The following is a 27,231-nucleotide window of genomic DNA, read 5'->3' as shown; positions in this document are numbered from 1 at the left end:
ATGAAAAATGCTGAATTACCATTTCAAATAGAACACATTGATGACGATTTAAATAAACAATTATTAAACGATTACAATGGAGAAAGAACTGGTTTTGTTCAAGTTGGACCAGAACGTTACTTTTTTCCAAGTAAATTTGCAAAAGAAGCACAACATTATTATAATTTTAAAGTTAAACCAGATGACACTTGGGTAATTACATTTCCACGATCTGGTAAGGTTAAACAATTTAGATAAAATTATTATTTATCATAATTATTTATGTAATATGTCAACTTAACAATGTTGATAAATGAATGTGGTACCTGGTTTACTTGTTTTTACAATGCAAAAATAAAATGTTTAAAATGAAAATCACCAGAATAAAATGAAACATAATTTTAATTTAAAAATTGTGTTTTACAATGATATATATTATTTTTTTATCAATGGATCCCATCTGAATTTAATGGTTAATTAAATTAACCTTGGGTATTCTACCAACATAAGTACATATTTCATGTTCAAACTGATTAAACTAACTTTTAAAGACAAAACATATGCTAAAATTCTGTTTTCTTCTACAAAAAACAAATAAGCCAGTTAGTTGTATTTTGTTTGGTTCAGTTTTGTTTTTAATAATAAAATTTGATTTTTTTTTTCTTGTTTTTCATACACTTTATTATATAAATTTTCTCAGAATTAAATTCTCTACAAGTTTTGATAATAAAGTTGCATATTTATTAGTCAATTAACAATGTTATTGTACATCAGACCTAATAAAACGTGTTTTTGGTCACCATTTTTTTTTGTTTTATGTTGGATATCATGAAAACTACTAAGGCCTGTTTTATCCAATTTTGAAGGTCAAAAAACATAAGAAACTATGAAGATTTCCCCTTACACAACACCTTAAACATTTCAGCATGTCATTTTACCTGGTGCACTGAAATCTGGGTAAAATTTTTCGCTAACTGTAACTCTATAACAAAGCATTTTTTGACATATGTTTGTATGAATTTTATTCCTTATTTCAAGCTCTAGAATCAGTTTCCAAGTTATTTCCCTTTCCTTCTAAATCACTCTGTATATCTGATTATTTTTCCATATAAAACAAACATCTTAAGTTACAGCTGGCCCACATATGGGTTAAAAGTAATAATCTGGTGAAGAGAGAAGAAATGTTCTCTGATAATTATTGTAAGAAAATTTAAGCAGTTTATTATATAATCTCAAATTAGGTTATCAGTGGAGGCATTGCAAGAAGATAAGAATGTCTTCAATGACAGAGAAATGGATGTTTCAAGAAATTAAAATATAGCTAGTGTAGGGTAGCAAAGAGAAAATTCAAAGGATAACTAGGAACTCTGAATCATTTTTTAATGTTGTACTAGGAGTGAGCCAAAAAGAAATAGTCCCAGTAGGTAGTTCAAAAATAAGTTACAATCTAAATTTTTTGGGATGTACCCAAATAATTAGTATAATATTATGAAATGTAAATGACTTTCTATATATTTTCATTGGACATTGAACAAAAAAATTAATTAATTTAAAAAAGAGTATCCCACAGACTTGTTAGGAAATATCAAACTGGAAAAAAGAGTATCAACTGGAAAAACTCAAGTGCAATGTTTTGTGTTTATCCTACATAATGTTTAAACATTTTTAAAATTTGTTACAATGGTATACTTAAGAGTTCATTTTATTATTAATCAACTTTTTTAATTTGAGTTTGGCATGGAGATACTGATTTCCGTGACAGATTAATAGTGTCTCTGGCCTTTGTCTGAAGGCTCTTCACTTGAATCATGATCATGCTTAGCATTTTTCATATACTACAACATTCAACTCCCATTAACAATGATAACTGTAATTGTGGTAATATCTTTAATGGTAATTCATAAAAACTAATAAAAAAAATTATTTAATTACAGGAACAACATGGACTCAAGAACTTGTATGGTTAATTGCAAACAATTTAAATTTTAAAAAAGCATCATCTGTACCATTAGCTAATAGATTTCCATTCCTAGAGTAAGTAATCAATATAAAATTATGGTCACATATTAACTAAACAGCAGTGAATATAAATCTGATTAATGATTTTGAAAGAACATGAATATAATAGTCTTTTTTTTCTTTTTTTCTTCATTGATATTATGTTTAAATTTATCTGCTCCTTCCTCAGTAAAAAATTTGTTAGAATTTTTGACAACAGTGAATATCTTTAAAGAATTAGAAATACCATTAAGTATCCCAACTAAACAATATATTGAGTCTATTTTGTGTTGACAAAATATTTGTCAAAGTTAATATGTTTATAGTTTCTTTTTAAGTCAGGCATCAATGATAACACTGATTCTAGATATTCCACTGAATATAGTTAGAATCCAATAAAGAATTAGCTCTGAAAGGCCTTTGGAAGAAAAATTTCCATTCATTTGAAAGTGTGTCATTTAGTATTTAACAGATAAATAAATACACACATGAGGTTTCTCCCTAAAGGAAGTGTACTTTGTTTTATTTAATTATCTATTGGACTTACCTGAAATTACAAGTTATCTCCTTCAAAGTATAACCCTTGAGAAGTTGCATAGCGGCTCCAACATTCTCCACTGTTCATAGCAGTACCAGAAGTAAATTTCCTTAAGTGTTAGCTCATCGGTAACAGTTTTTTTTGTTTTCCATTGTCCCGAAATGATGACCCTTCAACTTAGAAAAGAGGTAGAAATTGCATGGAGCTAGATCTGGGCTTTGGAAGTAGGGGAATGTTTTTCTTTGCTAGAAATTCTCGAATTGAAACTGAAGTGTGAGCTGGCGCATAATCATAGTGCAGCATCTAATCATAAGCAATGTCCATTCGGACTCAATGGACCCATTTTCGAAGTCTTTACAATACATTTTTGTAAAAGATGCTATTAACTGTCTGTCCTGGAGGCACAAATTCTTTGTGCACAATGCCATAGCAGTCGAGAAAAACAATAATCATTGTTTTCACCTTGGATCTTCCAGAAAAACCGTCGTCTTCAAAATTTTCTCGGCCCTATTTGAAAGTTTTGTGGCAGTTAAAAACCATAGTTCTCAATAGAGTGGCATCTCCATAAGCTTTGGTTAAAGAATCAAATGTTTCTGTTACAAACTTGTTGAGTTTCACACAAAATTTGATAGTGTAACGTTGGTCAATGTTTTCCTCCATTGCAAATGCAACGAGGTTATAAAGCACAATCATACATGAACAGCAGTAGCACATGACTCAATCGATCCAGATGAAACAAGTATGCACGTGCAGCCAAGGTCACTATCCACGTGCTGTTATACATCAAGGACGTTTTACAATACCTGTTCATCCATAGGAAAATCAGTACACTTAACTTTTGGGACAAAACTCATGTGTGTGTGTGTGTGTGTATATATATATATACAATTTTAATCACAGACTGATTATCTGTCATATTCACTACTTATTACAGTTTTGAAGATCATCATGTAACTAAAATTTAGAAAGAGCTGTTAGGCTAGAGTAGAAAGCAGGTACGTGGGAGATAAGAAAGATAGATTTGCTAAAAATTCTATAAAGATCTTCATTTAATGAGTGTTCCTATATTTTTTGAACCAATAATTGTGATCATTCTAACAAAATTTTTTTGATATTCATATTTATTACAAGAAACTAAACAAGTAGATTTGTGGAAGATCGTAATCACAAAATTACATTATCTGAATATAAGCCAATTTACATATGGTCAAAATACATTACATTAGCATCTGTGATAGTACAGAAATTTGTGTAAAAGTTCAGCATAGTTATTCATTTTAAAAAACCTGTAGTTCTTTGACAAATTCCTTTTCTTCCACAATAATAAGTAGTTTTAGGTATAGGATTAAAATAAGTTCAACTTCTAACTCACTCTTTGCTTCACTACTGAATCTTAATGCGTTGGTAACAAAAAAAATGAGATAATAAATCCAAAATTATCTACTCAAAACATACTCTCATGTATTTCAAAGATATTTTTTTTTTTTAAATCATAATAGCTGATCAAAATGTCAAAGTGTGATTTATTTCTGTAAATTATATTTTGCCTTCTGTAAATAAATCAGTTTCTGTATACCTAAATCTTTCATATTCTATTTTTGGTAGTTTTCTATATCATTTCCTCTTTTATTTTACTCTTTCTTGTATGTAAGAATGTTAGTACATTCTCAACTACAAGAATATTGAAGAGAGACTGTAATGGAACTAATCAGACACTAGTTACAGCATTAACTAGAATTTAAATTTGTCATAAAAAACAACTTATGCAAGTTTAAAAATACCACTTTCTTTAGTCATAGAATAAAGGTTTATCTTATCATCCAAATTATCTAATAATTATAACAATTAAAATAAAATTGCCATTAATAAATGTATATATATGGCAATTTAGATAGATAGATATTTGTAAATTCAATCTGTATTATTTATTTATATATTATATTTTATTTATAGGTTCAGTACATTTATTCATGAAGAATTAAAGGAAAAGTTTTTAAAAGAAAATGAGGGGTATCCAGATAAACTAGAAATAATCAAACAAATAATATGTCCTGCTTATGAAACGCTGAATGAAATGACAGAACCACGTTTTATAAAAACACATTTACCATTTAGTCTTTTACCACCACATTTACTTGAAACTGGATGTAAGGTTTGTATTAACTATACATTTATTATTTAATGCTATTTTTTCTTCTTAATCAGTTACGAAATTAGACAAAAATTGAACACTTCATTACATTAACTTGATACAAAAATAGACTGATAGTATGAGTTTACAGTAGTTAATTTCTTAGGTTTCCATCAACAATTAAATTTTCAATAAGTAGGAGAGACATTTATACAATTGTCAATATTTTAATATACGGTGATCTTGCATAATTTTGATTGTAAATTAACAACTCTTTCTGACAGCATAAAATATAAATCTATATCAAATAATTTATTTACTTTTTGGATCGGTGGTGCAGCTTTGTTGATTCAAGATCTGAAGCCAGCTGCATCTTTTATTATGCTCTTAGTGTATCTTGGCTTGTTACATTTCTTGATAATCGGGGTTGTTATTACTTAGAACCCAATAATAGAATAGTGGCTGGAAAATAGTATCAAAGAACTAATAGCAGCCTCAAACAGTTACTTTCAATTATATTTGAATTTTGAATATCTATATTATTGATATGTTTTGGTTATTGAGGTTCAGTTAACATTATTGCTTCCAGATATAGTTGACCGCAGACAAAACCAATTGCAGAATTGTAATGGTGTTTATAACGTGTTTTGTGACAGAATAATATTTTAAGTAATAATAATATTATGGTTAAATTTAATCACACGAAATATTTTAATTTTGTTATGTACAAAGTATCAGATCAGGACTCGCTAAGTAAGTAAATACCAGTTGTTATTACCAATAACAAGAGAAAATATTTATATTAATGAACTTTATTTTAACTTCTGTTTTTAAATGGGGATCATATTTATTATTCTATTCATTCAATCAAAATTAATTATTCTCAGTAGATTATGATAGACTTATTCATTATGTAAACTAAAGGGACACATGTGATATGTTGTGCACAGTTAGTTATGCACACGCAAAATTACACATGTGGCAAGTAAGGGATTCAATATACTGAATCAAAGCTATGATTTCCAAGCTTAAAATATACTCTGCAGAAAGTTTTGTAGACATTTCACCTTGCAATTCCAGATTGAGAGAAATATTGTAGTGGATAATGGTATACTACATATAACTGTCCAATACTTTACAACAAAAAAAAAACCATCTGAAAACACACTGTAAGGTTGGCAATAAGATTAAAAATTATGTGACTCCATAAAAGGTGAAATCAATCTCATTAGAAAAAAAAGAAGAAAACAGTGTCTCCCATCTAAACCAAAGAGGCACTGCTCAAACAGTAAAATAATTAAAATTGTAAAATAAAATAATTTTTTTTAGTGAAAATATTTGTTTTCGAAAGTACATTTTATAAATATGAAATTAAATAAATTCAAGTGATTCAATTTTCCTGGCATCAAAACTCTGGAGTTATACTGCAAGAAACAAGTTTAGTAATCAGTAAAAAAAATTGGGGATGGGGTTTTTTCATCTCTTGCCCAGGGACCCCCCCCCCCCAAAAAAAAAAAAAAAACACCAGCATATGTTGGCATCTTTGAAGCTTAATAACTTTTCACTGCATAAACCAATTTTTATGAAATTTTGTAGAGATTCATGTGTATTGAGCATTTGTGGGTAAAATTTTGGAGTCAATATCTCCAGGGAGGTATGTTTTTTGGGGTCAATTTTCTCAAAATTTTGTAAACATAACCCCACTTTATATTAAGCTCAGTATATGCGTACATGCATATCTTAGAATTTTTAAAAAGTTTCCCCAAAAATTGAGAAAAATGATCTTTTTATTTATTGCATATTTTTAACCAATATTTCTTTCTAGGCATAATAGTATTGCAAGTGAACCCCCAAAAAATACTTTGGGTGAATGTTCTGGGTGGGGAAGCCAATCAAAGTTTAAAAATATTGGTTTTTTGAATTAAAAAATGTTTTTTTTGGTTTGTTTAAACTTTAAATACTATTAAAAGTTTAAGTAATTAACATTTAATAACAATTTTACAATAAAATTCATCACAATTTATGCCCCAAGCCCCAAGAAAGAAATCTTAGAAAACTTGTTTATGGTTGTACATTTTTCAGTGGATTCTTTTTTAGTTTCCTCCATTTATCATATTAAACATAGAAACATCAGAACCTTTTTCTTGAGAGGTCATCTTAGAGGTGAGAGAGCAGAAAGGAATTAATAAAATACAGATTTTTTTAATTTTTTAATCTTTCTTTGGTTTGTTTAAAAATATAATGATAATTTTACAATTCAACGATTATTCAAAGATTATTTTTCTATTATATAAGAATAAATAACCAATGCCAGGAAATTATTACAACTTTGTTCAGATGTTTTTGTCGGTTGAATAATTTTAGTTTAAAAAGACTTAATGTGGACAATACAGGACTTCCTTGTACACCTATTAAATTACACACACACACAGTTTTTGCAGCACTTCATTTAAACTAATTTCATTTGAGATACAATTCTCCAATTCTTTAATAAAGTGGACAGTTACACAATTACTGAAATATTAGTTTTTACTAACATAAAATATTTATACAATTATTAATTCAACAATTTTACATGAAACATTTGGATAGAGTAAAAGTCCCTTTATTACTCATATTACTAGATCAGTATTATTCGTATCTTTGTGAATTGCTGATTAACAAGAGTTTAGATTTCTGGTGTGTCATATAAGTAAAAGTTAATAATAATTAAACTATTCCATTTAGTGAACTCCCGTATACCGGTTACAAATGTTAATTTCGACCTAACGGTGTAAAATATTTGGTTTTTATAATTGGATTATTTGGTGAATTACATAACTGGCATTATTATTCACTATATTTAAAATTTTTATACTGCTTTCTTCTACTCTGCATAAGTATAATATAATACAAAAACAGAATACTTAACTGAGGAAATCAATCACTTACTTGGCAGTTTATTATAAGCCACAATAATAAAGTTACTATTTATAAACAGATTACTAATAATATTACTCATAGAAAAATAATTTTCGTAAAATGCAGTAGAAAATAATAATACATCACAAATAATTTTTTAGGTAATATATGTTGCAAGAAATCCAAAAGATGTTGCTGTGTCTTACTATCATTTAAACAAATTATTTAAAACTCAGGGATTTAAAGGAGATTTTGAAAAACACTGGGATTACTTTGAGCGTAACTTAAGTGAGTATAAGATGCTTTTATTTGTTAAAATAATGGTTGTTTTTATTAAAAAGATTTGAGTTCATGCAAGAGCAGGGTCTATACTAGAAAATAAGTAAAAGCAAAACCAGTTTAATTAATATTGGCAAATTTAACTTTTACAGTTATCAGGAGAAAATGAATGATCTGATTAGTTATGTTTGTAAGGGAAGTGATATGCGCAGTATGATTAATGACCTGTGTTGTTGATTTATAGAGTATGTTTAGGGCCAATTTTTCCAACTATCTGGAAATCCATACATAATTAAGTATGTATGGATTTATACTGTATTAATTTTTATTTTCAATTGATTCACATGAGAAGGTGAAGATTAAAATGATTTAGTTTTTAATTATTTTAAGAATAAAACCTATTAATGGAAAAGAAAATTTAATGAATATTTATTTTAATGGTTTGTTTTAATAATGAACATTATTTGTTAACAACCAAATCAAGTATATTATTAATATTTATTCGGTTAACTTTAACTATAAGTGTGGGTGTGAGGATGTTGTGCGCATGCACAATACATTCATTTATAGCACATATGTTTGTGAAAGTGTATGTTTGAATATTTCTGATCTGTAATTAAGGAGTTTACTTTTGTTTTAAAAGGAGTTGAATGTTCAAAAATGAAAGATTAATTTTAATAAACCAACTACATAATTTTAAATTTATTTTACCATATTTTCTTATATTTATTGAATTAGTCATTTTTCAGTCAATCAATTTATCAATTGCTATTATTATTTGAATTATTATTATCACTTAATGATTTATTATTACTTTTTGTATCTTCATTTGTTCTCTGTGAATGTGGATATACAATGTGCATGATTGTACGCATTTAATTTACTTTCTGTAAGTATAATAGTCACTGCACACCATGTAAAATTATTATAATTTGTAGATTTAAGCAACATGTTTTGTACTGAAGTGTTCCTAAAACCAATTATTGAGAATTACAAGGAAAACTTTTACTCCTAAATTTAAAATCTATCTACTTAAAACAATATTGTATAGTTAATTCTTTTTTTTAAGAGGCTTCAGAAAAGGTAATCCCAAAAAACAATTTGAGCTGTATGTGCAAGCCTTACTCTTAATCAAGCACATCTGACTCTTTCTTTTATTCTGTAGAGAAAGTTCCTTTCATGGTCCCATTGTAACTTTTTTCTTGAAACATTATCTAAAAGGACAATTTGTAAATAATTTAAATTTTTTAATTATTGTTTTGCTTCGATTTTCCATTTGTATAGTAAAATAGTATTTATTTATTTATTTCTTCATTCACTCTATGGAAATATGCTCGACTATAGAGATCATAATTTGTAAGATGAAATTCTTGCTACAAATGAAACCCACAACGATTAATGAAAAACTATCATTATACTACCCTGCTACGAAAAAAGGCATATCTATAAAAATGACGATTTTCAGATTAAAAATGATTCTTATGTATTTTGGGATGAGAAATTCAGTAAACTAGCCAAAAATTCTGTATCTACTGTGGTTTTGGAGATACAGCAATAGAAGTTAGCAGCATCAGCATGAAAATAAAGACAAAACTATGTAGGAAGGCAGTAACTACATACTACTAAGGAAAAAGGCAGTATGTACAATGCATAAACTGTTTCTAGTACTGAAAAACATTCTTCTGACGCAAGTTTTCTTGACATTAGTATTACAAATAGTACAGATGTTGGAGTTGACAATGATCAGTCTGATGTAGATTATTTAATAAATATCAGTGAAAAGCCTGAAGAAAAGGTCTCAGATGAATCGGTGGAATTTAGAGAAGCTTGAGGAAGAGGAGGTAAAGAAGATTTTTGAGGAGGACAACGCAAGAGGTAAGGGTAAAAAAGATAAGGTAGAAAATGTAGAAGAAGAATGGGAGAATGTTAAAAAGGAAATTTTTAAATCAGCAGAAGCAAACTTAGGCGGAATAAAGAAAACTGGTAGAAAACCTTGGGTTTCAGACGATATATTGCAGCTGATGGATGAACGTAGAAAATATAAGAATGCTAGTGATGAAGAAAGTAAAAGGAACTATCGGCAATTAAGAAATGCTATAAACAGGAAGTACAAACTGGTGAAAGAAGAGTGGATTAAAGAAAAGTGTTCAGAAGTGGAAGGAGAAATGAACATTGGTAAAATAGACGGAGCATACAGGAAAGTTAAGGAGAATTTTGGGGTACATAAATTAAAATCTAATAATGTGTTAAACAAAGATGGTACACCAATATATAATACGAAAGGTAAAGTTGATAGATGGGTGGAATATATTGAAGAGTTATACGGAGGAAATGAATTAGAAAATAGTGTTATAGAGGAAGAAGAGGAAGTTGAGGAGGATGAAATGGGAGAAACAATACTGAGATCTGAATTTAAGAGAGCATTAAAAGATTTAAATGGCAGAAAGGCTCCTGGAATAGACAGAATACCTGTAGAATTACTGCGCAGTGCAGGTGAGGAAGCGATTGATAGATTATACAAAGTGGTGTGTAATATTTATGAAAAAGGGGAATTTCCGTCAGACTTCAAAAAAAGTGTTATAGTCATGATACCAAAGAAAGCAGGGGCAGATAAATGTGAAGAATACAGAAGAATTAGTTTAACTAGTCATGCATCAAAAATCTTAACTAGAATTCTATACAGAAGAATTGAGAGGAGAGTGGAAGAAGTGTTAGGAGAAGACCAATTTGGTTTCTCCTAACTAATTTGGTTTTGGGAAAAGTATAGGGACAAGGGAAGCAATTTTAGGCCTTAGATTAATAGTAGAAGGAAGATTAAAGAAAAACAAACCAACATACTTGGCGTTTATAGACCTAGAAAAGGCATTCGATAACGTAGACTGGAATAAAATGTTCAGCATTTTGAAAAAATTAGGGTTCAAATACAGAGATAGAACAATTGCTAACATGTACATGAACCAAACAGCAACAGTAATAATTCAAGAACATAAGAAAGAAGCCGTAATAAGAAAGGTAGTCCGACAAGGATGTTCCCTATCTCCGTTACTTTTTAATCTTTACATGGAACTAGCAGTTAATGATGTTAAAGAACAATTTAGATTCGGAGTAACAGTACAAGGTGAAAAGATAAAGATGCTGCGATTTGCTGATGATATAGTAATTCTAGCCGAGAGTAAAAAGGATTTAGAAGAAACAATGAACGGCATAGATGAAGTCCTACACAAGAACTATCGCATGAAAATAAACAAGAACAAAACAAAAGTAATGAAATGTAGTAGAAATAACAAAGATGGACCACTGAATGTGAAAATAGGAGGAGAAAAGATTATGGAGGTAGAAGAATTTTGTTATTTGGGAAGTAGAATTACTAAAGATGGACGAAGCAGGAGCGATATAAAATGCCGAATAGCACAAGCGAAACGAGCCTTCAGTAAGAAATATAATTTGTTTACATCAAAAATTAATTTAAATGTCAGGAAAAGATTTTTGAAAGTATATGTTTGGAGTGTCGCTTTATATGGAAGTGAAACTTGGGCAATCGGAGTATCTGAGAAGAAATGATTTGAAGCTTTTGAAATGTGGTGCTATAGGAGAATGTTAAAAATCAGATGGGTGGATAAAGTGACAAATGAAGAGGTATTGTGGCAAATAGATGAAGATAGAAGCATTTGGAAAAATATAGTTAAAAGAAGAGACAGACTTATAGGCCACGTACTAAGGCATCCTGGAATAGTCGCTTTAATATTGGAAGGACAGGTAGAAGGAAAAAATTGTGTAGGCAGGCCACGTTTGGAATATGTAAAACAAATTGTTAGGGATGTATGATGTTTAGGGTATACTGAAATGAAACAACTAGCACTAGATAGGGAATCCTGGAGAGCTGCATCAAACCAGTCAAATGACTGAAGACAAGAAAAAAAAAATCAGTGAAAATGATGGAACAGAAATTTCTTGCTGCAGCACATCACAAATTTATATTGTTGATGATAATAAAGCAGATAAAGTCAATCCTAACATCCAAATAAGAAAACAGAAAAATATGATGAAAGTATTTGTGAAAGGAAGAAAATGAAATTATAGACTAAGAAACTAAATCATAAAGTTAAGCCTAACTGTGGTGAAATGTGCAAAAAAGGTATGCTTTAAAAATAAATTAAGGCTATAGAATTGCAATTAATAACCAGTTCTGGGGATGTTCATGGCTAGAAGAAAGAGCATTCATTTTAAATTCTTGTGAACAATTACAAACAAAGAAAAGAACATCTGAAAGTGCAGTTAAGCAAAACAGATATAAGTATTTTTTTTCAAATCAGAAGATGAAAAAGTTCATGAAATTTGTAGTTATTTTAATATTTGCTTTAAGGTATAACCAGAGAAATGACAAAATGCTGCATAATATTTTATTAGGAACACCTAAAGGTTCCATTATACCAAATCCTGATCAGAGAGGAAATCATTTATAAAAAAAAGCATAAAAATTTCATAAAAATTATGAAATAATTGTATATATTGAATCATTCCATCCCCAAATCTCTCATTACAGGCGAGAAAACGCACCTGATATAACATATCTTCCCAAGTGATGTTAACATAAAACTAATGCATTCACATTTCCTGGAAAAAGACCCTAACTTTAAAAATTGTGTTATGTATGAACTATACCGTAAAGTTGTAAAACAACACAAAATATCATTTGCAAAACTTGGCCATGAACAGTGAAAAAGGTGTGAAGAATTCAACTTTCATTAACATGATAAATCTAATATAGATTTTAATTGTCATGTCATGGACAACCACATTAATACAGCAACTAAATCAAGATCTGCTTATCATAAATATGCAGAAGGTGATATTAAGTTGCCTGATGGAACAGTTTGTTTTTCTTCTGATTTGCAGAAAATTATCATGCTGCCTAGACTGGATATGTTTAAGCACTTTCCTTTTACTCCACGACTAACTACTTATCGTCAGACATTCATCCCTGTGGGGAAGAAAACTACATTAAAGCCTTTCTCAGTTCTTTAGCACAAAGAAGTAAGCGGTCAAATAAAGAAGATATCATTAGTGCCTTCTACATGTTTTTAATAAACGTACATAAATACCAGCAATTTTATTATTTGGTCGGACAATTGCTTAAACCAAAACAAAAATTGGTGCTTCCTACATTCCTAATAACAATTATTAATTCATATGATAGCAGCTACTGAAATAACTATTTTTATTTTGAACCTGGGCACTCATTCATGAGCATAGACAGTTTTCATCATCAGGTGGAATTTTCATTAAAAAAACAAAAAAAAACTGATGACTTCAGAGGTTTTGTAACTGCAGTGTCTACAGCAAACTAATGCAATATTGAAGCAGTTTGTATGGATTATTATGACAATTACAACTGGAAAGATTACAGTTCAAAAAAATAAGTTAAAATACAGAAGTGAGAATGAATATTTGAAAGATATAGTGAAAATTAGAGTCAAAATAGGGGCAATTTTATTTGCAATTTAAAAATGATTATGATGACAGCTCCTCATATCAAAAATTAGATTTTTTGCAGAAAAAATTCACAAAAAAATCCCCTTTCCTGAAATACACAAGAGTCCTCGTGAAAAGGGGATAAAATCTTAAAAACCCTACAGGGCATTATTCCGCAAAATCAGAAAATATTTTGGGAAAATATGGCAGTCTACTAAACTTAATTCAATTACTAGCTTTTAAGAGACAATTTAATTAAACATGTTATGTCAAACAAATTACATCATGAAAAGGAACAGAATGTTTTCATTTTATTACAGAATTCATTTAAGTTGAGTAAAACAAAAATTTGACTAGTGTTAAAGTAAGTATATTGTGTTCAAAAGAAATATTTTTAAATATGTTAATCTTGTGGTAATAATTTTATTTAAATATTCAAGAACTAATCACCAGCTAAAAATGCAAAGGTAACAACCACTAATAAATATTTTATCCTTTTTTAAAAACTGAATGCAATGAATAATAAAAAAAAACAGTATAATTAATATTGTTGAAGTGATAATTTTAGAAGATATTTCACTCTTTAAAATAATTTTTTTTTTTTCACTAAATATTTAATTCTGTTTTTCTGTATTTATTTATTCTGTTATCATATGTAACAGATAGGAGTTTCTTACTTACTATAAAATATTAAGTAGTACTAGATAGGAATGCAGATACTGTATTTATTCAGTGGTGTGTATATAACTAGAGATGTAAGTAAAAAAGCAGCATCTGCATTTTTTTAGTGAAAAAAACATTTGTTTTTAATTTTATTGCTATACAATGAATTTTCAGACAAAATAACTGCAGAAACCACAAAAACCATACAATAAATTTGAAAATATCATAACGGCTAGTTTAAAACTGATTTTCTCAATATGGTGTTTTTTCAGATACTGCCTTTCTGCTTAGCAGGGCAGTACTGGTAAGCCAATTTCATTCTGATATTCAATGTATTTGAATAGTAAATAAAATTAGTCAGAAAACGTTTGGTAAAAATATATTTCACACTGGCAAATTTCAGAAAGCCTTAGTTCATATTCATTAGTTAGTCTGTATCATTAAACTAAATTTCTTTTACTTGATTTAAGGTTTCTTGCCATTTAAATTTTTAGTAAACATATTTTTTTCATATATCTAGCAGTTTTACATTCTATATTCATATTTCAATAGTTTAGCCCATAAATTATATGAGTAGTAGTTTCTATTCATATTTTAATTATAACTAAAACATTTTAACTAAAATGTACTTTTAAAACACATACTAAAAATAAGAAAAATACTTTTCCAATTCTTTAAAATTTTACTTATTGAAGTCGGTACCAAAATAAATGTTAATAAGTTGCTGAGTTACTTCTTAATATGACATCAGCTTCAAAAAGTAAGAAGTTAGAGAATTATAATTTTTTGATAAGAAGTTTATTATATTCTAATATGAGTATATAAAATTATTAATAATATTAAATGAACTACCATGCAGAGTATTACAACTATACTAATTAAGAGGTGGCTTTTTATTTTAAGATTATCTTCAGTCTTTATTCTAATTTATATATTTTTCTTTTCCTTTCATTTTCGCAAAGGTTAAGCACCACTACTTTTTCCAAAAATCACCAGTCTGCAGACCTCCTAACATAATCTCCATTAAATTAATCTCTAACATTATCCACTGTTAATCTCTAACATTATCCACTGAATCTGATAAGAATCTCATTCCGTCATCTATACTCTACTACTGCCTCTCTTTCTAACAATATATTAATTTATATATTATCTTATTATTTTTCATTCAGTTTTCTTGATAAATTTTCTTCTTACATTTTTCTTAAGTCTACAAATTATTAATTCTGCAATAATATATTTTAAGTATTAATAATAATTTGTAAGTAATTATATATGATTTGTATTTATACTGACATATAACTATTTAAATACAATATTAATTTGCTCTTATTTATAATTTATATTTTTATTATAATATGCTAATATATTATTAGCGGAAAATTTAACCACAAAGTAGTAATAATAGATTAAGAGTGTAGTCAATAAAATTTATTTAAAAAATACATTAAATAATATGTATGTTGTATGTGTTTTAAGTACATAATGTATGGTATTTAAGATAAGAAAAGAATGTGTAATGTATTTAGTTTAAATATAAAGCAATTAACTTCATTCACTAGAAAATATTTAAAAAATTAACTTAAATTAGACACCACATGCTGAAAATACAAATATCATTCACCAACAATTTTGATTACAACAAATCAAATTGTAAAGGAGGAAAAGCTTTCATAGAATAATTTAAAAATACATTTTATTTTAATAAATGTATCCATTACATTTATTAAAAAATAAAATCCATTAGAAAAAGATGCAAATTCTTCAGCCACTTTATGAGAATGAATGAATAACAGGTTCACAAAACAAATGTTTAACCAAATTTACAACAAAAAGAACAGAACTCAATAGACCTCAGTGGTTTAGACTTTAAAAAAATGTAAAATATCAAAAGAAAAATGTATAAGAAAGACATCCAGAAAACTGGTACAAGATTTCAAAGAATTCTGAGAAATGAAGAAAAAAGAAATAAACAACATATAGTCAGAAGAAAGAAGGCAAAAACAAAATAAAAGAATGAAGAACTATCATAAGAGCAGAAAAAAATGCTCAAAAGAAAAAGAAATGAATGTAATGTACATGGTCCTCAGCTGACCAAACTTGAAAAAAAGTGAAAGCAGTTAGAACTAGATTATAACATTAGAGTTCAAAAATTCTATTTTTTTGGTTTATTCCGAGTATCATTTGATAGTGTTGATAAAATAATACTTTGTAACAACTAAACATAAAGTAGTTGTTGGTAATCGCATTTCTGACCTTTACCATCCCAGAACTTAAAATTTTACCTGTTCCTCCTCAGCGACTCAAGTTGAATATTACTTTCACTCTTACGACTTTACTTATTTTATGACTAAAAAAAAAATTACAACAATAATAAATATTTAAAATCAATTTGGTAAATTAGTAAAAATCAGCATAACAGCACTGAATTTTACTCAGTTAATATATATTGTCTGAACTTCAACTTTGACCTTGGTGCAACCAAGCTGTACCAGTATACTGGTCTCCTGTGCGACTAAATATCACATACATAGAAAAGGATAACTTAATTCTGCCTTGAAAACTAGTGTGTATCTTTAATACAACTTAAGTTGTCCATATAGCATCGCCAGAACTAAAATGTCAGGTCTTTTAATTTATGTGCTAAAATCCATTCTTGCCTACAATGAAGTTAATCATGAAAATATGGAATTCAAATCTCAAATGAATGTAAAATCAGTCAAAATAACTGGTTTGCTTAATATTGATAAATCATGGTAATAGTCTTGTAGCAGTTAATTGAGCAGCCCCTCACACTAGATCATTCTGTTTTGGGTTTTGGTTTATTGTGCCCACTGACAAATTGTATAAAGTGTAATGGTAGGTCTAATTGTTTATGCTTAAATTGGGTTTGACACCATTCCTGAAAATGGGAATGTGAATTTCCTGTACAAATCATTGATGTTGTTACAGAATCTCCATGGATAGCAATCTTCTGCAAACCAAACATGGTTCCAGAGTTATGGGGACATGATCTCAGGTTATAGATCTGACTTTTTGCGTAGATCTAATAAGGAATATTCAGTTTTTGTTGAATCGCACTTTCCTGTTTTAGATTCTTTATAGTTCAGATAATGCAACACAATTTGCTGTAAAGATTTTAAATTTATTAAATTGTGCATTTTATTTGAAACTACAAATGGTATTTTCAATGATGCAAGCACATGATAATGATAATTCACATGTTGGATGATGCATAACCTTGCAGTTATGGTTGACCCATCACACTACAAATCACTCATAAAAATAGCAATGCTATTCCCAGCAATATTTGAGGCTTATTTGGAAGAGTGAATGATGTGGTTTTATGTTGCTCTTTTGTAGATCTAAATTATACCGTTGGATTTCAACAAGTCAAACCCTCCTAAATGAATGTGATATTCATCTCTCCAAATAGTATCTACACTCTATGGACTGTAAGAACAGGCTGTAAAATGTATTCTATTACTATCACAGAAAATAAATCTTAAGATCTCCCAAAGTTTTTGTAGAAACACAAGAATATTGATTGGTACTGAAAGCAAAGTAGCTGAGAAAATAGCAGTTAACAGAGGAGTTAAATAAGGTTGCAGTGTCCTCAATTTTGTCTAAAATCTACTTAGATAATCTTCTAAGAATTTGGAAAATGGATAACATATCACTGTGCATTAAAGTTGAAGATGAATATTTGAATACAATGCTTTTTGCTAATGATGAAATTAAAAAGATGATGGTTTTTATTATCTGTTCATAAATTATATCCACTTATCTGCATTATATGCCTTCAAGATTTTACCACCAAAGATGCAAATTATTGCATTTTCAGGAAGTTACTCATTTCAGGACAAAGAGTGTCATAGGAAATGTATCCGTTCAGCAAACTCAACGTTTCCAGTAACTCTGATGTGATCTATCTTGTGCAGAAGATAGGGATATCTTTAATAAAACCTGTTTATCAGTGAATATGATACAATAAGATGAACAATAAAAGGTAAAATGACTACAGACACACCTTCAATTTTACTAAGTCATAGCCTTGGTATCTTACTGTATGGTTTGGATTGTTGGGTGACTAGAAGGAAGGACCTCAGATGTAATGGGATGAAAATAGAATTTCTCAATTCCATTCTAATCTTCTTTTAATGAAATGGGATTTCTCAGATCAATCAAAGGTGTTTCAAAGGAAGACAGATTCAGAAATGAACATACATGAATGAATATTAAAGTAACACATACAGTTGATCAAGCATTGAATTATATGAAGAGACAATCACAAGCTTTCTCCAATGCAAATACGTCAAAGAACAATGGAGCACCAGCAGTTAGAAAGAAATATTGGAAAACCCCGAGGATGAGATGGTGATGCTGTAACAGGTTATTGGCCTTATCCTGGATTGATTGAAGAAAATAATAGTTTCAAGTTTATCCAGTGAAAAAGTAAAAATTTATAAAACTCCAATTTTGGGGTGAAGATTTTTTCCTCAAAAAAATTTCCATATTCTTTGTTATACGCAAAATCATAAAAAAAAAATTAATTTCATCGCTAATTTTACCTACATTATCATATATCAATATTTCTCTACCACTTCTCATTTTTTTTCATAAATTTATTACAATTAATTGCATAAATATACAGAGGCAACACGAAATAATTCATGATTATAGATTAAACCATAACTGAGATATGGAGAAATTTCATTGTTTGGACAAGGGAAACTTCAAAATACTGGAAAAAATCTGATGGAAGTAGAGATCATTTTTTTGGCGGTAGTATTGCTTTTTTCTTCCATTACATAAGGCAATACATTTATTTACATATTTATTTAATAATTTATTTAATTTATTTAAAGAATAATTCAGCATATATGTATACTGCCAAGATCTTAAGGTATTAAAATAAATTTCCTTTTGATCGATTAAAACAAAAAAATAAAATAAAACAGAAATGTGTTTTCTTTTAATCAATTTCAGATGCCTGGACACCATACTGGTCACATATTAAAGAAGGATGGAATCATAGACATCATCCAAATGTTTTATTCTTATTTTATGAAAATATGAATAAGGTAAACTAGTAAACTATTTTATGAATATAATTGATTAATTATGAATAATTAAAACTTTAAGGAAACACTTTCCACTGTTAAAATAGAATATTAAAAGAAGGAAACCTTAAGAAATCGGCATAGTAATAATAAAGTGACTTGTAAATATTAATTTAAAGTTGCAGCAAAAAAGAAACACTGTTGCTCACAAGTATAATCGTTTAGTATTGTACATACTTTAAAACTGAATTAATTTAGTTTTAAAACATCATAATTTAATAAGTAGTAATTCACATAAATTTGGTAAACCTAAAAATATCCATAATAATCTATTATAGTATACTGATATATACTATACTATATTATTAATATAGCAATAGAAGTCTTTTAAAAAATCTGAAAGCAGGACAGAGCTGTATGTTTTACCTCAATCAATACTATTGTATAGAAAAAAAAATGCTTTACTAAACTGAATAACAATTTATTAACTTCAAGAGAACTAACTAAACAATAATGCACAAAAATCAAGAATAATCAAAAATTATAATAAAAAAAAAAAACCATAGTAAAATTTCATTATAATCAATTAATTAAATGTTGAAAAATATCCCACACTTATTTCTTTGTAACAGTATAATTTTTTTTGAGAACAGTATGCATTACTATGAACAATCTTTACAATTTTACAGGTTATTAATGGTTTTCAGTAATTCACAGTGTATAACTACTAATCCTCAAACTAATAACACCATTCTAATTTTAAAATTACAACAAAACTAAAAAAAAAAAAAAAAAAAAAAAAAAAAAAATACTTTATTCAGATCAATAATGTACTGTGCATCAAGAGATAACATCCAAAATAAGTAGATGTATTACGCCATGGATTACAAAAATGTATCGTCGAACCACTGTAAAAAACACTGATCAGAGCAGCATCATAAATTGAATTTATGAAAAAAAAATTTATAAAAAATAACTAAAATTAATTAATATAAATTTATGAAAAATTACTTATTTTCTTCAAAAATTTATGAACAAAAATGATTAAAATGCAAATAAGCATTAACAATAATAAGTGTATACTTAAATAATAATAAAAAAGAAGATGTAGGATGATCATAAATAAATTAAACAAATATAAGATAGTAAAAATTTAGAAGACATCAATAGAAATTATTTGAGAACATAATTTGCACATTAAATGATGCAATTTTTTTTTATACTACTGCTGCTATTCTAAAACAGTACACAGATATATTACATGTTGGAAATTCTGGACTTAATAGGTATAAAAATAATCTGCTCAAAAATCAGGTAACAGTTATAATACTACAAGATAAAGAAAGGTAAACACCAATTCAAAAAGGAATGGAGATAAAGATATAGTCTGACCCCTGTTTTTCAACTTAACATAAAAGAAACATCATGAAAAGTGAAGGGAAAATTTGAAAATAGAGTATCTATGGAGAAAAAAGAATTAACATTTGCTGATGATACTGTTCTGGTAGAAACCAAAGACGATTTAAAAGAAAATACTAAAAAGCATGGATTCATTTCTAGGAAAGAAATTTAATCGGAAAATAAATAAAAATAAAACAAAGACAATTAATTGTGAAAGAAAGAAGTTGAGCGAGGAATTACTATATGTGGTGTTTAAAAGAAAATATTGAAAATTAGGCTGTTGATAAATTCAAATTGAAGAAGTCTTGTGAATTCCAGCAGAGAGAAATTTGTGACAGAATGTTGTAAAAGGACAAACGTCATTAGTTGGTCAAGTATTAAGATGTTCAGTTTTAGTTGATTTGATATTAGAGGTATGTTTGGAAAATAAAAACTGTAGAAGATAATGACTAGAATATATAAAGATAACTGAGAATGCTGCCAGCAGCAAAAGGCTGAGATTAAAAGATTAGCACAGAACAGAAATGAATGGAGAACAGCAAAAAGAATGAAAAATAATTATGTGTACTGATAACAAAATGGTGAAAATAAAATTTTATTAAATCCTTTCTATACAGAGATGCTATACAGCTAGCTAGTATCTAGCTCTTAAGGAACATGACAGTCAGCAACAAACTATTTTTGTACAAAAAATTATGTAATCCTTTTAATTAAAGCCTCTTGATTAAATAACATTGCTCACTCGATTATGCTTTTAAGTAGGTAAATGTATACCTAAAACATTTTTATAAAAATACAGTTATAAAATAACCATTTAATATTAATCAGACTCAGCAATTCTTAAGAATTTAATGAACATCAGCAAATTAATAAACACACAGAGTCAAAAATTCTACTTTATATTTATATCAATACATTATTTTAAAGTTCTTAAGTAAATTTTATAATAAATAAAACATTGTTACAGGAACTAGGAGAAACATTACATACAGTAGCAGACTTTCTTGGTAAATCACTTACTAAAGATGATGTACAAGCCTTGAAACAATATCTGGACATAAAAAACTTTAAACAAAATCGTGCTGTAAACTTTCAGTCACTAAAAGAAGTTGGAATATTAAATAACGGAGCTCAAGGATTTATTCGAAAAGGTAATGTAAAAAAACAACGCTCTTAAAATAATGAATAAAATTAAGTAATTAGGCAAATTTACGGTATTTCTTTTTATTATTATGAAGATATTAAGGGGTCATCTTAAGGGATATGTTAAACAAAATATGTATCTTGTTTTCAATTCCTGTATAAAAAAGCCCATGATAATGAAACATCATCTGATAAACAGAAATTCATAAAAACAAGAAAATATATGAACGTTAGCAGTAAGAATAATTATTTATTTATTTATTCATGTTCACAACCAGATGCTTATGCCTAATTATATTTATTGGATGAGAGGTGATGCATTTCATCACCTCTCATGTGAAAAACACCACATCTGACCAGTATTTGAACCCAGAACCTTCCAGATGAAAGGCAGAGCAGTTACAACTCTCCAATGGAGGTCAAAATTGTAATGATACCAATAATACTTACAGATAACAGAAATATTAACATATCATCAAGAGAAAAAGGTACAAAACAAAACATCTTTATTCTATTCACAATTAAAATAATGAGACAAAATATAATTATCAATAAAAAAAGCTTAAAAGTTACAAAAATTGAAAAATTACAATGTTATGCGCAAACCAAGTAGTGACTGGAAACAAAATTCCAGAAATTGGTAGCAATAGTAAATAAAAACCATTGAGCTATAGGAGATAGTTCATTAAAATACTTTTACATTCTTATTTTAAAGAGCAAAAGATAGAACAAATAACAAGAATAAAGAAAATGATAAAATTAATGATGATAAATGTTTTAGAGTGCTCTGGTATAAAACTATAACTTGCAGAACGCTGCTGACATTGATTTAATCAGCATTTCAAAAAATTGCTGTAAAAAAATGACACTGAAAAATAAAATTCTCTGTAAGTTGGATATTTTCTATCAATTAATTATTGCAGAATTCTTGGTATTTTAACAAACAGATGAATTCAAAAAATGTTAATAAAAATTTCATTAAAAGAATCATTACGATCTGACTGATCCAGCAGTTCTGGATTTATATGCAAGCATCTTTGTATAGGACATACACACAGATGTTTCATACATTAATACTTACAAACATTACACCTTTTTAATAATAACACACATGAACAATGCAGTAAAAAAAAACCAGTAATCTCCAAAATCTTTATTTTGAATCATAAAACCATAACATTATTTTACTGGCATAACCTGACAACCCAAATGTTAAGTTTTAAAAGGTAATGTAAACAATGTACTGTTACAGCTGGCTATTAAAACCAAAGAATGTTTTTACAGTTTCATGTATCTGCTTTATACAGAATGGTAATACTTTTTTAATAATTACGTGAATTATCTAGATTCACTCTGATAATTGTTCTAAAGAAGGACTATAACTGTATAATACTTTGTTTCACCCACATAAACATTTACAAAAAATGTTAATTATATACATATATAAAACCATAACTTGTATATGTGAAAATATATTTTGGCTTTGCATAAAGAATGTACACAGATACAGAAAAATTAAGATACCAAGTCACTATTTTCAAATTCATGCGGATTTGAATGAAAATACACTGAAAGTTTATTTCTTTAAAAAGGTGAATAATTATACATAAACAGAATCAAATAAAATGAGTAATGATATTAATCCTACAAATTGAAACCAATAATCATCTAATGACAATAAACGTTCAACGAGCATATTACAGAATCAGTGCCCACCCCAATATATAAGAAACTTATATTCCAATCTTAAAATCTTATTTCAAATCTTTTGTTGGTAGACAGTTCCACTTTACTATACTCATGAGGTATGAATGGGATAAGGTACAATGTCTAGATACTAGGAAGTCAGATAATCACCTTTTTGAATAGAATAAATTTATTCATTTCATTATAAACCTAAATTATTTGATAATTTAGAGAGAATATTGAATTATCTCAACTTATTAATTTGAACGCATGATATTTAAAATTATTAAAATATGAGGACTTAACCTTTTTGTTACAAAAAAATGTAAGTTACATTTTATGATAACAGTTATAACAATTTTATACAAGGGAACAGTATCCTATTCTTATATCTATTAATTCTAAGTTAAATGTTACTACCAATCTATATTTTTTTCAATATTAATCCAATATATAAACTTTCTACTACTTTCTCTCCTTCATTATCTGATTAAAATTAGGATTTGTTAACTTTATAAAAGGTTTATTTGATTACTAAAGCCAAGCAGGTTTTCTATTTATTTTCCAGCTAGGTATAAAGAGTGAATAAATTGTTCACCAAATCATCTTCTATTTCAAATCCACCCTACTCCTCTGAAACAACTATTCTACAATTTTGCAATATTTTGGTGGTAATAAATAACTGATAATTTAACTGATAATTTGGCAGTTTTCAGTGTCATATCTCTCTTTTTAAAGACAATCAGTAGTTCTTGAAGAATGTTGAAAATTATTGTAGTAAAATAATGGAACTTATTTTTTTATTGTTATTAAACAGTAATTAATATTTTTTTCATAATATTCCAGGGATAACTGGTGGATGGTCGGAAGAATTTACACCTCAATTAAATCAACGAGCTGACAAGTGGATTAATGAGAATCTAGGTAATACTGACCTAAGATTTCCTGGAATATGTTAAATAAATATAGTTCATGAAAAAATACAAAAAAAAATTATTTATAATTAAAAATAAATATTTAATGTAAAGAGGGTTGTAACAAAATCATGAAATTTGTTCGATAAACTTGAGTAAATTTCAAAGAATTATTAAATGACTTGTACTCTTTTTAGGTAGATTTCATAAGAAAGCTACCTATTGTAATGGATACCATGATTCAACTTCTGGAAAATATTGACATATCTTCTCATTTCTCATCCCCCAGACCCCCAAAATCACCGTCAGTTCAAAAGTTTATATATACATAGACATATATTTCACTTTCTTGTAAACACGATAACTGCCATAATTTTCTGCCAATCAGTTTCAAATAATATAACGACCCAAAATCTCAGTAGAGTTCGTTAATGGGCAAAATCGGACCATTGGGGTGGAAATAGGGGGCCCCTTTGAAAAAACAAAATATCTCTATAACTTTCGTAAGTAAAATATCAAATTTTTTTAAAGCTCCTACTATTCTTTTGATAAGAGCCTTAACTAAAAATGTTTGAGATCATCAAAAAATGGGATTTTGAAGACAAAAAAACAAACCTCCCTTAATAGGCACAGAATTGAATCGGTTTAAAGTGATCATTAGTACTTTTGGAATGACCAAAATGTTGCTGGAATTGTAAGAAGATGGGGCTTGTTGTATGCTAAACATGTGAAACTTTTTTCACATGCAACCATTGTCATAGAGTTAATTTGAAGTTTTTCTTAACTTTAAGGTGGAAATCCTTTTATACCCTACTTAGCACCAGTAAAATCTACCTCTGCCTTCCAGCAAGCCAAAAGGGATTTTTTATTTTTGGAAATACAAACTGTTTAAAATTTCTGAATTATAATTTATTTTAAATTACAGCCCCCAGTTTTTGTATGTGTCCTTAATTTTATATTCAAGTGAAATATAATAAAGAGCAAAACAGTACTCCAAAACTGCTACAGGAAGACTCCACCATGTGGTTATTAACAGTCTCAAAAATAACTGTGCAAAATATATTGTGTACACTATTAAATTTAAAAAAAAACTTTTAAAATGAAACATAAATCATAGTTTTATGAATTTTTACAGATGAGATTTATTTCAAAACAATCTTCATAGTTTGTTATACATATTATTAATTATAACAGAACTGTAATTTTTAGATTAAACAAATCTGAGGATAAAAGTTACAAATTTTAGTATCAAAAGTTACTCAACAACATTTAATTAAATTGTTTTATTGATTTTTTTTTAATAAAAAAATCTTTATTTCTTTGACATTTTTTTGACGTCTAAAGTGCATTTTTAAAATATAATCATTTGTATCTAAAAATAACACAGATCCCTATAATTTAAAACCAAATTTTAAATTATTAAAATCAAATAAAATGAAGTAATTTAAAAATTATTAAAAAAAAAAAAACAATCTGTGAAAAATTAAATTAACAAATTTAATTTTGAAAGAATTAAACCAAATCTTCTACAAATTAATTCCAATTATGAACATGATATTCTATACTATCTTAAATAATTTAATATTATTTTTAAAACAAGATGATCATGAAAAAGATTGCTATTTTTTCACTGTATTTATTTATTTAGCAAGAGCTTTTATTTAAAAATAGGATTATTAACAAAAATGATTTAATGTTTTTCCCCACAAAATATAAATACAATTTTACAAGATATAAGCATAAAATTTGTATTAAAATTATCAAACATTTGTATTTAAATATAAAAATATATAACACTTCATATACTTCTGTATGCTATTAATACTACCATTATAAACTTTACAAAATTGACAAATGGAAAATAAAATTGTATTAATAATCACCAAGTTCAGTTCACAAGTGTTGGTTCATCAACATGCTGGTAAGGTGGATTATATTAACTGTAAATTTATTTAACATATCAGCAGTACCATGTCTGAGAAAGAAATACCATTTCTATGGAATCAATATGCTATAAACTCTTTCAGAAGCTGAGTGATATTTCACTCAATCAAGAGGTCTGGGGCTAATTCTCTGTAAAAACAAATTTTTTTAGACATAAGTAAAAGTATACTTGTTTTACCAAGAGAGTGAATTCTGCTGGTAGCTGATATCCATTCATACCATGTTTCAAACAAAAATTGAATCCAGTGCCAGCCCAGAATTGAAAGATTTGAATTGATGTAGGTAAGAGAAAAATGCACAGACATAAAAACTAATACTTTCCACTTTGAACTGTATTTGGTAATAATCAATTCAACTAATCTAATTATCTAAAGAAATATAAAAGAAAATTTTAAAAATAGATTTAACGCTGTGTATGAAATTTTTTAAAACAAGGTGTAATACATAATGCAGTTTTACAATCCGGACACCAATATCGAGTTTCTCTTCGTTTATTTAATTTACAACATATTTTACATCTTCGTGCGGCATGTTTCTTTTTTGGGGTACTAGGAAGTAAATCTGGAAAATGTCTTTCAAAAAGTCTAATTGGTTTAGCATCATCTGGAAAGTGTTGTTCTACAAGTCTTATTGTTTCAAAAGCATTTGGAAAATTTCTTCCTAGATTATTAATTGCATCTATATCATTCGTTAAATGTTTCTCCATTACACTTAATGGATCGGCACTATCAGGAAAGTGTTGAGGAAGTTTTATTGGTTTAAACTCAGGTTCTAATAATTTATCTGGAAAGAAGAAAATTTATTTATTATAAATAGAAAAATAATGAATGATGTACGTATATAATCATAAAATTAGTTTAAAATAAGATAAAGGCAATATAAAACATTTATAATACTTACTTTATTTTTGAACATTTAAAGTATTTAAAAAGAAAATATACCCAAACATTTATTTAAATAATTAATGCAAACACACTAAAAAATATCATAATGTTTTACACTGGGGTGAAAATTCAAACTGCACTCAAATGCCTACACTTAATGTTGTGACCAGAACTCAAATGTCATTTCACTTACACAGTTTGCAATAATCAGGTCCTGTTTAACTGCTGACAGTAG

General features: G+C 27.7%; 1 protein-coding gene across 1 annotated transcript; it reads left to right on the top strand.

Moving 5' to 3' along the window:
- St4 (Sulfotransferase 4) lies at positions 1-24,275 on the top strand. The gene is made up of 7 exons (XM_075364559.1): positions 1-214; positions 1,914-2,013; positions 4,469-4,667; positions 7,709-7,835; positions 18,951-19,045; positions 21,393-21,576; positions 24,101-24,275. Exons 1-7 carry the CDS (start codon positions 1-3, stop codon positions 24,211-24,213), a joined length of 1,032 nt encoding a protein of 343 aa, XP_075220674.1. The 3' UTR covers positions 24,214-24,275.
- Positions 24,276-27,231: the final 2,956 nt, after the last annotated feature.

Source organism: Lycorma delicatula, chromosome 4 (genome assembly GCF_047948215.1).
Source record: "Lycorma delicatula isolate Av1 chromosome 4, ASM4794821v1, whole genome shotgun sequence".
NCBI lineage: Eukaryota > Metazoa > Arthropoda > Insecta > Hemiptera > Fulgoridae > Lycorma > Lycorma delicatula.
The sequence above is the reverse complement of the archived record's forward strand: the minus strand, read 5'-3'. Positions and strand labels throughout refer to the sequence as shown.